At 39.0% G+C, this 15,759-nt stretch overlaps 1 protein-coding gene across 5 annotated transcripts in view; it reads right to left on the bottom strand.

Moving 5' to 3' along the window:
* The window catches only part of LOC125231012 (hybrid signal transduction histidine kinase L-like), a 54,005-nt gene that overhangs the window by 8,790 nt on the left and 29,456 nt on the right, over window positions 1–15,759 (bottom strand). For all 5 annotated transcript variants that reach the window (XM_048136347.1, XM_048136348.1, XM_048136344.1 and 2 more), the window contains exons 2-3: window positions 2,332–2,658; window positions 293–429 (exon numbers count right to left, since the gene is read on the bottom strand). In XM_048136347.1, coding sequence (XP_047992304.1) covers window positions 293–429; window positions 2,332–2,658 — 464 coding nt within the window. The remainder of the gene's footprint in view (window positions 1–292; window positions 430–2,331; window positions 2,659–15,759) is intronic.

A 15,759-nucleotide genomic window follows, 5' to 3' on the forward strand; every position in this document is an offset into this window, starting at 1 on the left:
ATTCGATTTGAATACAAACATGCCAGCTGTGGAGTGATTTATATCATAACCGTAATTATCTATATTTGTCACCCACGACTTAGAATAATAATGAGCCAATTTTGCCCCCAAGTTTCTTTGCTACAATCTAACGACACCAAGTTGGTACGGAATTTGATAGCCGGTGCATGTTATTTTAAACGCAAAACTTCAATGAAAGTATAACCCTTCCTTAACCCTTGCACAGGCGGGGCTAACAAACTAGTTTCCAACTTAGCTCTGTCTAACCCTAGTAACCACTTTTAATACTAACCTTCATGACAGTAGTCCTCACAGACTGCGGTTTTGGCTTGGGCGCCGCTTTGGCAGTGTTCGGCGGACTCTTCTCCAAAAACGGACTGTTCTCCGGCAACCCAAAGTTCTTTGGCAAGTACTGCTCCAAATCCGTACCTGGAATTATTATTAAGGTAAACATAATCTTTGTTACTTTGACAACATAGTCTAGTAGTAGTAGTAGTAAAACACTTTATTGTACCAGAAAATAATACAACACACAAGAAAAAGAGCTTATCACTAGTACAAAGGCGAACTTATCCCTTTAAGGGATCTCTTCCAGTTAACCTTTTAGCAATTGAAGGAGAATTGGAGATGGTAGGCATACAGTACAAACGGCGCACTCTATTGTATCATTCAGCTTAAATATAGAAGAGATGACGCATTCCTATATATGATCTACATAGACATAGATAAATTCGCATTCGTATTCACAATCTCAAGTAAACATTAGACAAAAGCATGCTTTTCTACAGAAACTCACACATTTGTGCAACAAACATTATATGTTAAATGCGAAATGAAATGACGAAATGCTATGTTTGAAACTAAGGATTTTCCTGACATTTTGGCTTAGTGCAGGCGTCAGAGATAACGTCAAATGTATGGCTATTCGCACGTAATGTAATTGGTAATGTAATGTAAGGCGACTCCCTCTGAACTTTGTGATTCTGATTATATCGTCATTCATTCACTATAGCTTTTCAAAGTAATACCTACGTACTACAAAGTCTTTCAAATTATCAAAACATGACGCGTCGCCGACAGAGTCCCTAGACTTTTTAAAAACAGTTATTATTGTTAAACACGTCGAAATCATTCAGTCTCAGTGGGAACCTTTGATGTTATCAAAGTCATATTTAATTGATGTACATAAACTTAAACTTTTAAGAAAACATCAATAAACAAACTTTAATATTAATATCATAATCGAGTAGGTTTTAATAAAACGTTTGGTCGTAGGCGTCAGTTACCAAACACATTCCAAAATATCGTAAATAGCAATACCTATGCAAATAAGGGTGGAGAAACAAGCCGAGATAAGATAGAATGGGACCCGTGAGTTAGTAAGACGTACTCAATGTTCACAGGATTGAGGTTGCTGTTAAATTAGAGATGACAGATAATGACAGAGCCCCTACCATACATTTTGAAGTACATATTACAATAACTACGCTAATCGACTTATATTGACCGGAATATAGACCGTGATTACCTTTTTGATTTTTATTGAGGTCGAAAGCAATTAAGCCTCCGCCACACAAAACGTTTTGATAGCGTAGCGTTAGCGGAGCGGAATGCGCATTCCGCTCGTAAACCGCGTGCGTTAGTTCCCGCCGGCGTCCGCTGGTCGCAACGGCAGCGTCCGGCGCACCGCTATCATTGCGCTCGGCTAACGCTACGCTCTCAAAACGTGCATGTGTGGCCGAGCTTTTATGTAACGTTTCCGGGACGTTTACGCTTTCGAGTAACGTATCTAAATTGTCAAAAACACATGGTAGAGGCTTCGTTGACAGTTTATGGTTAACGCACCACCCACTCACCGGTATTAACACCATTCGCCGCTGGTAGCCCTTTACCCACAACAATAAGGCATAAGTCAATATACATAAAATAAATACATGCCCGAATAGGTATTTACTTAGATTATAATATAAATAAAATGGTAGTACTTTGGGAGTTCCGAAAAATTGCCATTATAAAATTTTATTACAAGCATTTTAATTATAAATCAATCTGACTTCTATTGGATTTGGATTGATCTGATATGTAGTTGATGATTGATTACATACCTAAACAAACAGGAAATTAAATAGATTGAATAAAAATTGGAAGACATTGCTTAGGTAACATTATTATGTTTTCGGAAAACCCCTAAAGGACCTTAAGGATATAAAACCGTCTAACTTTAAAAACAAAATGTAAAATTGAATTCAAAGGATGCAAATGATATACAGCAGCAATATTGTAATTAGTAACCCTTCCACCGCGTTTCATGAACAACAAAAGCGTGCATACCTTCGCGTCTCTGTCGGGAAGAGTCGAACGTCTTCCTTTTCTTGACGGCCGTCTTCTCGCATATTTTGACATGTTTGGCGAGGGACTCCGGCACGAAGGTCCTGCCGCATACCGCGCAGGGGATGAGCCGAACGGGGCCCGAGGGCTCCGGGGCCACAGGGGCTATGGGGCGAGTAGGGACCGGTGGGGACGGCGGTGGCCCCACGCGGGCCGGCGGCGGCGGCGTGCGCGGGATCGGCCGGAACGACTCGACGCTGCTCGGTGTGTGCGGCGTGGGCGGGTCCGGCGTCACCGAACGTGAAGACTTCGAAGAGTGGTGCCGCTTGCCTGGAAACAAGTCATTGACGTTAAACTTTACTGCAGAGCTGAGAGCAGAATCACCAAACAATTTGTCATTTCATTAGTCATCTTCCTGACAATATCTATATAACGACAAATGAGGAAACTAAATCATACCAAACACTGCTCACTTCAGTAAATACTGACTAACATCAAAACATCATTATTGACTTTTAGCGTATATCCGTGAAGGTCAAGTACAAAAAACTGGACGATTGAAACATTTGGAACACTAACCAACATCTTGAATCACTAGTAACGTTAACATTTTTCCTCGAGTCCCCCACGAGCAAAATACCAACAGGTGTGATACCGATGAACCCTGAATAAATTGTACTATCCCAATCGTGCTGGTATCAAATTCGTAGAAAAATGTAAAAAAGTTGACACCGCGAACAAATGCGACTATTCCATGACGCAAGCCGGCCACAACCTCCATATCGATTAGGTAAATTACAGCCTAGGTCACGCGATCTTAGCTCCTGTAATAATATCAGGCTAAAATAGCCGGCATAATAGCAGCTTTTATTCAGAGATGCTATTCAGATTGTGGTCAACAGTTGGCTGTAGGTAAGTATACTTTTTCATAATGTTCATTCGAAAGTAGCAGCTTACTAAGGAATTACCTTTTAAGAAATCAAGAGTGCTTATTTATAATATTAAAGGCGATGACAGAGCAAATCGTTAAATCCGATGAGAGACATTGACGAAAACACCGATCACTTATTAGAATCGACGCGGGGACTCTTAGCTAATTAATTCTAAGTGGCCAGTGTCGGACACCGCTTCCTTTTCATGCTCGCGTTCGTAAATGACACCTCATTCCGGTATACACACGGCTACAGCTGGTTTATACTTATGTAATATTTAAACGCGAATTCTTCACAAGGCAGTAGAACCAGAAATGCGACCTTGAATTCGCATAAATTATAAACAATTTGACAGTTTAATAGTGGTATTTATTTGAATATTGATCGTTTGTCGAAGGCTAAACAGAATCCAGACGTAAGATTACGTGGTCGTAAATCATATAGTTTATCAACAAACAGAGATGGCTGTGTACTTAAACTTATTTATAGAGATACTTAGCGCAGGCAAGTCGAACGCAAAGGTAAGCCAGTTTTACTGAGACCTTAATACGGAGTCATCAGCAACTGGGGGATAGAAGCGTAATCACAGAGTGGACTGATATTGGTGATACTAAACGTCAACCACATTTATCCATTTTTTTCTGTATTTCAGTGTCAAAGATAAAATAAGCATGGCAATTTAGTGGTTCACGTGCGACTGGACTGCTCTAGACATATCAGAGGTTAGAATACACTATTGAAGGTGGGTGAACTCCTGTATGCAGACGAAGACGCATAGGCACGGTAGCATACAAGACACATGCCGGACGAGTTGGCCGCACATGACCGGGTTGCTAATTCATCTTTGTCGGTAACACGGTCGCCTTTATATAGTAAGAAGAATATATGGTTTCCATTAAGATTCTAGATGCGCGATAAGGCGTTTTCTTTTAACTGTTCTGTGGAAACTGGCAAAAGAAATGCACATTGCAACGGTGCCGGCCACGGTGGCCCGAGGTGTCTCGAAGAAATAAGTTCGTTGTCTAAAGTACCTAAGTCTAAATTTCGTTGTCTAACTTAAGTGAGCACTTACGTGTAAAATATGAATCTATGGAATAAATATCAAATGATGAATTTATTTGTATGGATATAGAATCGTACGTTTAGGCACACATTCTGAGAATTCTTGCTCGTATTTAGGTATGATGACCTTTATTCTAGAACACACAGTTTAAGATTCATCACTTTTTACTCTAGCTTGACTGCAGACCAACTGGCATGATTAATTCAAAAGCATTGAATCTTTTATTCCGTCTATGTCCTACCCTACATCTTTCCGAGAACGAATTCGTGGTGTTAGCCCAGACTTTGATATGCGCCCGACGTTACAAGAGACGCGTGCCGCGAACGCAAATTGCTACAGGTTTTATCCGAGACCCCGGTGGCCGGTTGCTAACAAACGAGGCGCTGTCTGCCTCGGACATCATTGCTTATCGAAATGCTAGACGCAAGTTACAAGCGGATACATATTTGATTCCTTTTCCAGCGATTCTCTGTGATCTGACCTAACCTGACAAAGGAACGACCTATGAGACCTTCTTTGTTTTCTGACTATCGTGTACTCGGTCAGTACCACTTACATTTGCAGCCAAACTCATGTCACAAAACTACTTTGTTTCTAACCCGTAGGACAGCGACCTTGAAGTTAATGTAGTCTCAAATTTCTGGCTTTTAGCAGTGATTTGCAAATTGCAATACTGAATACCGGATATTATAACTCTTGGTCAAATGAGGGTACCTAAAGTTATACATATCTTATATATTTAATTCAAAGTTGTACTATAAATTGATACTAGATATAGGTAAGATTTAGTAAATTGCATGGAAAGTGACTAATGAAAGTAATTACAGGTGCAATTCATTATAAACGTTTTCATGTTATCAATGAAATTGTGCTTTCAACTCTAAACGTCTCCTCCGGCTCCAATCACCAAAGTTAGATCAACTGCTAAACGGCTCACATAACAGCACTAACACTTGTATTTATAACTAATGACTTGTATATTGCACATGTCCAAAAAAATAGGATGTGGCGTCTAGTCTTCAAGGCAAAAATCCTTTCCGCTTGCCTAAGGTATCTTGGTACGCAAGGCGTTTTTATAATTGTACCCAAGCCTGCCCTGAATATCTTCCACTCCGATGCTATCAGAGGAGGAACAAGCTGTGTTAATTGAACCGGATATTTAAGCTGATAAATCGTTTTAGTTTCAAAACATGATGAGATCAATACTTTACAAATTTCGAAAGTTCGTGATAGAAACCTACCGCTATGAAAGATTAGGGGGAATAGTAAAGGTAGCTAAAACGTGTCGAGGGGTGACACCGTAGGATGATAGTGCCTAGTACCACCTGGTACCGATAAGGAACATGGAAATTAGTATCCGTAAAGGGAAGAGTGACAACAATGCAACTCCTTAAGGCAATTTGCGCGAGCCATGGAAAATTTAAATTCCACGTCTAGCTGACTTCAAGGTTATGTGACTTGTATAACTACGGGTATGAGGAAAACATCTCTTGTTCAAAAGATTATAAACTAGGTGTGTGAGCATAGGTATGTTGTACCTATCAAAGACACAAATGGGTAGACAAGTATCAGAAATGGCTATGTGGTACAAGGAATAAACCACTGTTACGTTCATTGACCAGTTACAAATACCGATTGATTGAATTGAGCTTATTCATAGACTGTTACAATATAGGATTAAACCGGTTCGGTATGATTTGAAAGGCGTTAAAAGAAAAGAGCCATAATAAAATTAATATTCTAGTGGTTAAAAACAACGGAAGTCGTGTGTCGACGTTAAAAGAGCGACAATAAAAGTTTAAAACACCATTTCTTTAAAAGGATAATGCGATTCTAATATGGTTTCCAAGAAATCACTTTAGAAAGACATATCCCGAAGAGTTTTCAAAAAATATATAACGCAATAAACCTACAATCATAAGCAATTAGTGTGTAATGTAACGAATTTGACGACGGATAGTGCGGACCGACGAAGAAAGCGTATCAAGATGAAGTATAATTTCAGATTTGCGAAATAGTTACGAATTATGTATTATTGCGTGAAGAGCTCAATAAAGCACAAAATTACTTCCTTTGAGTAGTACCTATTTCCGATGAAGATTGCATGGTGGAGTAGTTTTTAGCTCGCGTCAGACGTGACGAGGTGTTTTGTGGTCAAAGCCGTTCGTGTGAAACGCGAAACGTAAAAAAATCACACGCGAGTTTACCTAATCAATCTTTGGAAATCTCAACTAACTATAAGAAACCATACTATAAATTACTCCAGTAGCTGTAAAGCTAAGGCATTAATGGGATAATGGATTAGAGTAGCCGCTAATCTAAATGCATTGCATATATTTTACATAATTGATTGGTAAGACATCGTAGGTAAACCTACAGAGTCTAGACTCTTCTTATCTAGCTCATGCTTTAATTACCTGACATCGTGCCATGATGTAGGGAAGGGAGGTCCCCTTTTTAGATAAGTACAATAACGTATCCATGTTTTAGGTTTTTTCACATTAACTAGGTAACGAAGGTAACTTTTATATTGGAGACGAAGGACTTCTTGGAGTAAACGCGTCAATTTTATACGTGGACAGTTGGACACTAGACCAGGAAAAATAGCTTGACCTGGACATAATTCGATAACCGTAATTTTCTTTTTCTGTCGTATAAAGTATCATTAGTGATAGTTAAAATACAAATTATTAATCAAATTAGGGTTCTGATTCAATTTAAAAAAAAATAAAAACGAACTTTGAATATTTTTTGATTTTATAACTAAAGTATTAAATGTAATCCGGAAAAAGTGCTTGTATTATGTTGTGACACCTGCATTTCATATAAAAACATCTAATTTTTATAAATAATTCATACAGAACTATCATTTATAAAGAAGGTTTAGTAAGTTACACATTTTCAGGCGTATTTCACTAGAAAATATTGTTAACCGTAATCCTGCAATTTATTATGAATATAATATTACGTGTGTTGATAAATTATTAAAACTTATACCAATACTTTTGGCGCTTGTTCAAAATCTTAAATATTGATAATTTTAGGAAAGGAAAAATACCTAACTAAATTGAAAGATGGTAAATTTTGCCGTTAATATATTCTTAGTACTATACGAAATCAATTAAACAACAAATATGTAAGATTCATTACTTAATTGATATTTTTCTTACTTGCGCTTTAATATGAACGTTATTACCTGCAGAATAAGGTCGTGCACAGAGTAGGTATAGCTAGTATAGTAGTAGCGGGAACGGGCGGCGAGTCGTCAACACGTGTTTCATATCAAGGGCGCCGCGTTTTCAAAACGCTTCGATAACAAATATTTCACCGTCCAGTATAAGAGAGCTCCCTTATTACAAGTGACAAAAGTCATACAAATCAATTAGTCCGATAGGTCACGTTAAACTGGTCAAGTCGTTAGCTCAATAATAGTACCTATCGAGCTTGACGAGATGCTTGGATCACAACAACGTAATATGTATGAAAGCTTGCGGCGCTTAAGACTGTATTCTTTCGAGTCGTGTGTAACGTATTTTGGCGAGGCAAATTTGAAGCACAGTGCGTGTCTGTCTCACTCACTCTTACGGTAAACCTAATGAACTGTTTCACTTTCAGAGGATTTTTGAAGTAATTTGGGTAATATGACATTGTCGCGGTGAGGTCTTTCCGGTACAAATTTATCGGTGGATCTTTTCGGATTTGTGGATGATGAGCCGATGCGATGTCGCTTCATTTTGAAGTGTCGACTCTCGCGAGGGAGTTCTTAGAGGACCGCGAGGAGCGCGTGTGACTGTTGAGTTTTTGAATGATTTGAAGTTTGTGAATGATTTTATTTTGTGTGTATTTGTGTGGGCATGAGGTGTTTGTGTTGCGAGAGTCAAATCAATAATATGAGTGGTACAAATTTTATTAGGGGGCCTCATGTGTGAGAAACTCAACACTCGAATGCTGCGTAACAATGCGAGCCGAAATCGCCTAATCGGAAGTGTCCGACTTGGTATCGACTAATCTATACACGTTGTAACATGAGAAACCAGAAATCAAAACCTGGTTTCTGGTATCTAGTACCCGGTAACCGGTAACCGGTAACCGATAACCGGTAACCGGTATCCGGTATCCTGTATCCTGTATCCTGTATCCGGTATCCGGTAACCGGTATCCGGTAACCGGTAACAGGTATCCGGTAACCGGTATCCGGTAACCGGTATCCGGTAACCGGTATCCGGTAACCGGTATCCGGTAACCGGTATCCGGTAACCGGTATCCGGTAACCGGTATCCGGTAACCGGTATCCGGTAACCGGTATCCGGTATCCGGTAACCGGTAACCGGTGACGGGTCTCCGGTATTCGGTGACCGGTAACCGGTAACCAGTAACCAATGACCGTTAACCGGTATCCGGTAAACGGTGACCGGTAACCGGTAGACGGTAACCGGTATCCGGTAAACGGTAGACAGTAACCGGTAACCAGCATCCGATATACGGTATCCGATATCCGGTTTCCCGTGTTCGGTTTCCCGTTTCTGGTTTGGTTTTGGTTTTAGTTTTAGTTCTGTTAGTTTAAACAAAAACAAAACTGAAAACGAAAACGGAAACCGAAACGGGAATGGAAACGAAAACCGAAATCGAAACCGAAACCAAGACCAAAACCGAAACCGAAAAAAATATTTAAGTTCCTAGAAGTAAAGAGTGACAGAGATAGCACTATAATCATTTAAGTTCCTGGTAGTAAAGAGTGACAGAGATAGCACTCATGTTAGTCAAACTCGTGGTATGTGCACTTCCCGTACACAGTAAAGAGTGACAGAGATAGCACTATAATCATTTAAGTTCCTGGTAGTAAAGAGTGACAGAGATAGCACTGTAATAATAAAATTTATGTTCCTGGTAGTAAAGAGTCACAGAGATAGCACTATCATAATTAAAGTTCCTGGTAGTAAAGAGTGATAGAGATAGCACTCATGTTAGTCAAACTCGTGGTATGTGCACTTCCCGCACACAGTAAAGAGTGACAGAGATAGCACTATAATAATTTAAGGTCCTGGTAGTAAAGAGTGACAGAGATAGCACTATAACAATTTAAGTTCCTGATAGTAAAGAGTGACAGAGAATAGAGATAGCACTATAATAATTTAAGTTCCTGGTAGTAAAGAGTGACAGAGATAGCATTTTTGTTATTTAAATTTCTGTTAGTAAAGAGTGACAGAGATAGCACTATTGTTATTTAAATTTCTGTTAGTAAAGACGTAAAGAGTGACAGAGATATCACTCACGTTGGTCAAAGACGTGGTTTATGGACTACTATTTGGACCCCCCAATGTCACGCTTTTTTAATCCTTTAACATGGATTGTCACATTTAGTATGACGTAATATATGAATGACGCCTAAAGATTGAGAGAGACAGCAATATTGTTCTTCAAATTCGTGGTAGTGAGAACAGGGTGCGTAGCCGAATGGCACAAACGCTCACGAAACGAAACGCTAGTAGATATCTATCTCTATCGCTCTTTCGTATTGGCGCGACAGAGCCAGACTGCGTTTCGTTTTCGTTTCGCGTCGGAGAAATGGCATTCGGCTACGGGGCCTGAACAGAGACAGCACTATGTATCGCGCGGCCGCCGACTACGCAAGTCGCCGCGTAATTATAATAACCGTTCGGCTCCTTTTTAGATCGTGTACAGTCAACAACACAGCTGGCAAGACAAAGTGCCAAAAATATGTATAGAGTATTTTATTTCCTGCACAAGTGTTGGTACTTGGTACATTAAGGTATGTGTATACATATATTTGGCACTTTATCTTTATTCACAGCTGAGTTGCTGACTGTACCAATAACGATCAACTATGAACTTTTGTGGTTTGTTTTAAATAGTTCTATGCAGATATAGATTAGAATACCTATTCTATCGGTACTTTTTGTATAGGTTATTATAATAACTGGACAAAATAATTATAATCAGTGCCGGCGCACTCCGCGATCACGATTCTTTCGCCGAGCTACAAGGCCTTGATATATAGGATGTATTATTTTATCAGCAACAAAAATATGTGATGATATTGAATTAAGGCAAAACAAGACATATAAACGCTCTCCATTATTTCCTCCCTGGTTTATGAAGCTAGAACAATGATTTTTAACACATACGAAATTCGTACACTGAAATAAAGTGATGATACTATAAATATACTCGACATTCAAAGTCGATAATCTAGTGACGTGAGAAGTTATTGATATAACAGAATTTTGCACAAAATTTTGCAGAATTTTGCCCTTTGATGTTGAAAATGCCGCCACTCTATAAAACAAACAGACCGCACACGAGCAGCCGACATTAAATTCTATTGCACGGCGCGAAGGTCGAAAGCCGCGCCCGCACCTGGGCGTAGGTAGCGAGATCGGGTGCACGTGCGCTTACCTTTGAAATCGCCGACACACAGGTGTCGCCGTTCGCCCTCTCTTTTCATTTATGTTTCTGTTTCAATCGGTTAGCCGTATGCCGGCCGGCAATAAAGGTTGTTTTTTTAACCGACTTCAAAAAAAGTAGGAGGTTCTCAATTCGACTGAATGTTTTTTAGGGTTCCGTAGTCAACTAGGAATCCTTATAGTTTCCCCTGTCTGTCTGTCTGTCCGTCCGTCCGCGGATAATCTCAGTAACCGTAAGCACTAGAAAGCTGAAATTTGGTACCAATGTATCAATCACGCCAACAAAGTGCAAAAATAAAAAATGGAAAAAAATGTTTTATTAGGGTACCCCCTACATGTAAAGTGGGGGCTGATTTTTTTTTTCATTCCAACCCCAACGTATGATATATTGTTGGATAGGTATTTAAAAATGAATAAGGGTTTACTAAGATCGTTTTTTGATAATATTAATATTTTCGGAAATAATCGCTCCTAAAGAAAAAAAAAAAAGTGCGTCCCCACCCCTCTAACTTTTGAACCATATGTTTAAAAAATATGAAAAAAATCACAAAAGTAGAACTTTATAAAGACTTTCTAGGAAAATTGTTTTGAACTTGATAGGTTCAGTAGTTTTTGAGAAAAATACTGAAAACTACGGAACCCTACACTGAGCGTGGCCCGACACGCTCTTGGCCGGTTTTTGATCATATTAATATTTTCGGAAATAATCGCTCCTAAAGGAAAAAAAAGTGCGTCCCCCCCCCCTCTATATTTTGAACCTTATGTTTAAAAAAATATGAAAAAAGATCAAAAAAGTAGAACTTTATAAAGACTTTCTAGGAAAATTGTTTTGAGAAAAATACGATAAACTACGGAACCCTACACTGAGCGTGGACCGACACGCTCTTGGTCGGTTTTTTTGTTACTCGATATCTCCGAGAATCGTGGACCGATTTTCAAATTATTTTTTTAATCGAACGGGTATAACCCCGAGATGGTCCTATTGGCACCAAGTCCCAGCGGCGCGGCGCGCGCCACGCCGCCGCCACGCCGCCTGGGGCGCGTCTTACGTCCTTCCTATACAAAATGTACTGAGGAGACGATTTTTGAATTACACTCAGGTGGCGTGGCGCGGACGTCCGTCCGCGCCCCGAGACACGCGACGCTCTGGTGTGGCCGGTACCTTACGTCCCTAACCTATTAACCGATCCGCCGCGGTGACGCGGCCGGTGCGCGGCGCGCTCTCCCAGGCCCGCGCCCCGCGCGCTCCCCCGCCCCGCGACAGCCGCTCTACGACAACTTTGCACCCTTTTAAATTACTGACATTTACAGTTTCTTAAGCGCGACCTTCACAGTATTAATTTTGATAAAATCATGATTATAGTACACAAAAACCTGGTCTTAAGCAAAAAAATCTCAGTTACAATTTATACCTACTGAGAAATTCATGTTTATTTAAGCGTTAAAAATATATGTTTAAGATCGGTGTTAAATGTCTATATATACTTAATACAATGCAAATTGATATATATATCATGGTCACCATTTTTACCTACCTAGATATTCACATTAAATGAAAACGGTAAAAAAAAGTACACAATCAGATTTATTTTCTGTGTAATATCGCTAATAACTGATCGCATCTGAGTGCACCACAAAGTTAATCTAACAAAGTTTTCGGTTAAGAGCGCTATGACAAAAAAAGGCGATATATTGTAAAATGCACAATATTTATCGACAAAATTGTACACTTTACTCATACTAAAAGACAGTGAAAGTACTTGTTTCAGTTAGAACATCTTATTAACTGTCGGTTAATTAAAAAACATATGGAAAAAAAAGCTTTTTCAATTAGTAATGATTGTTTTCCTGATGCTCCGTTTAGGAAAAACCGCGTGAAGCACAGAATTCGGAGCTCTTATTATCAACAATTTGATAAGCTCACTCTCATAAATGAGGTAAATTTAAGTTCCAAATATCTTGTACTTAAGGCCCATTAAACAATATTTATCATTTAATCCTCTGAAATTGAGAAATTGAAAGTAAAACGAACTCAATTTTGTCTTGAAAATACATTGAAACAAGTGATCATTTCTCCGAAAATCTACATGTTATCGAAGTTATTTTAGTATATAAATAATCTGTACAATCTGCTTAAATTGCTGTTATCCATTTGTCGTTATAATATTATATAATGATTTTTTGCCAATTTTTTGAAAATTAGCCTTCCTGTCGCTATTTGACCGGCGACGGACGCCTGCGATTTCAGTGCCGCGCCGGAGCTCGTATAGGTGAGACGTATGTCACTTCGCTCTCCGAGTTCTGATCGCAAACGTCGAAAATATTTATCGTTGTGTGGGTCGGACGCCTTGTTTATACACGGGCTATCCTCGCATTGTGTGTGTGTAAACAGCGACCAACGAATTTGATCCTAGATCCGTAAATATTTGCTTTTGTAATATTTTGTTATGTTTGAATGTTAAAGTATTACAACGTTATGATGATAAATATGTAAAAATTACAATACGGTCAAGATGATAAGACATATCAAGATGGTACTCGGGATCTGATGATGGAGCCAGAAGGTGGTCACCAGTACCAGTGAACCATGTAAGTAAACGACTTCGTGTTTAGGCTCGTTGGGTTCGTCTCAACAAGACCTTTGACAAGAGGTGGTACTCAGGGTCTGATGATGGAGCCAGATGGTGGTCACCAGTACCAATGAACTATATAACTAAACCCAGAGATGGGGAAATCGTAATCGATTCCGGATTACACGATTACTTGATTTTACTTTGTAATCCACTACTGGGTGTCAGATTACTTGTAATGTAATCAAGTGAAACGGTAAATTACCATTACATGTAAAGGAATCACTAATCATCTATACAATAATTACTATTACCAATAATTCGGAATCATAGTCGATTCAAAATAACTGAAATTATTGACTTGATTACTTTCAGATTACAAATATGTAGTACCTCAGATTGCTGACTGTCACTTTGACACAAAAGTCATCATGGGTGTCGTAAAATAGGTTTTAGGGGTGCTGATTCCAAAATTAATGACCAATGTGGAATCTGACATTGCTGACTGTCACTTTGACACAAAAGTCGTCATGGGTGTCGTAAAATAGGTTTTAGGGGGTGCTGATTCCAAAATTAATGACCAATGTTCAATCTGACGTTGCTGACTGTCACTCTGACACAAAAGTCGTCATGGGTGTCGTAGAATAGGTTTTAGGGTGTGCTGATTCCAAAATTAATGACCAATTTGGAATCTAACATTGCTGACTGTCACTTTGACACAAAAGTCGTCATGGGTGTCGTAAAATAGGTTTTAGGGGGTGCTGATTCCAAAATTAATGACCAATGTGGAATCTGACATTGCTGACTGTCACTTTGACACAAAAGTCGTCATGGGTGTCGTAAAATAGGTTTTAGGGGGTGCTGATTCCAAAATTAATGACCAATGTGGAATCTGACATTGCTGACTGTCACTTTGACACAAAAGTCGTCATGGGTGTCGTAAAATAGGTTTTAGGGGGTGCTGATATCAAAATTAATGACCAATGTTCAATCTGACGTTGCTGACTGTCACTCTGACACAAAAGTCGTCATGGGTGTCGTAAAATAGGTTTTAGGGGTGCTGATTCCAAAATTAATGACCAATTTGGAATCTGACATTGCTGACTGTCACTTTGACACAAAAGTCGTCATGGGTGTCGTAAAATAGGTTTTAGGGGGTGCTGATTCCAAAATTAATGACCAATGTGGAATCTGACATTGCTGACTGTCACTTTGACACAAAAGTTGTCATGGGTGTCGTAAAATAGGTTTTCATGGGTACTGATCTCAATATTAATGATCAATTTGGAATCTGATATTGCTGACTGTCACTTTGACATAAAAGTCGTTATGGGTGTTGTCAAATAGGTTTCCAGGGGTACTGTGCAATGTCAGGTTCCAAATCGGTCATGACTTTTTAAATCATTTCATTAATTTTGGAATCAGTACCCCCTAAAACTATTTGACTACACCCATGATTCCTTTTGTGTCAAAATGACAATTAGCACTGTGAGATTCCAAAATAGTTATTAATTTTGGAATCAGCACCCCGGAAACCTTTTTGACGACACCTATGACGACTTTTGTGTCAAAGTGACAGTCAGCAATGTCAAGATTCCAAATCGGTCATTAATTTTCAAATCAGCACCTCCGGAAACCTATTTGACGACACCCATGACGACTTTTGTGTCAAAGTGACAGTCAGAAATGTTAGATTCCACATTGGTCATTATTTTTGGAATCAGCACTCCCTAAAACCTATTTTACGACACCCATGATGACTTTTGTGTCAAAGTGGCAGTCGGCAATGTTAGATTCCATATTGGTCATTAATTTTGGAATCAGCACCCCCTAAAACCAATTTTACGACACCCATGACGACTTTTGTGTCAAAGTGACAGTCAGCAATGTCAGATTCCACATTGTTCATTAATTTTGGAATCAGCGCCCCTGCAAACCTATTTGACGACATCCATGACGACTTTTGTGTCAAAGTGACAGTCAGCAATGTCAGATTTCACATTGGTCATTAATTTTGGAATCAGCACCCCCTAAAACCTATTTTACGACACCCATGACGACTTTTGTGTCAAAGTGACAGTCAGCAATGACAGATTCCAAATCGGTCATTAATTTTTAAATCAGCACACCCGAAAACCTATACTCGTGGTATATGCACTTGAAATGTGAAAGTGAAAATGCTAGAATGACATGTAAACCAAAAACAATTTGAGTGACATAAAGAAGTAAAGTAATAAGCCTGGAATCGAAGTAAAGTGGGATTCAAAATACTTAAGTACTTGATTACCGAGGAATCCATATTACAGGAATCTATATTATACCGATTCCAAAGGAATGGATTACAGAGGTAATCATAATACAGCATTACAGTAATTTTCATATAACAAAAGCAAATATTTGGGATGGGATCTACTTTTATAATTAATTTTTTAAATAAATTT

Source organism: Leguminivora glycinivorella, chromosome 11, assembly GCF_023078275.1.
Source record: "Leguminivora glycinivorella isolate SPB_JAAS2020 chromosome 11, LegGlyc_1.1, whole genome shotgun sequence".
Taxonomy (NCBI): domain Eukaryota; kingdom Metazoa; phylum Arthropoda; class Insecta; order Lepidoptera; family Tortricidae; genus Leguminivora; species Leguminivora glycinivorella.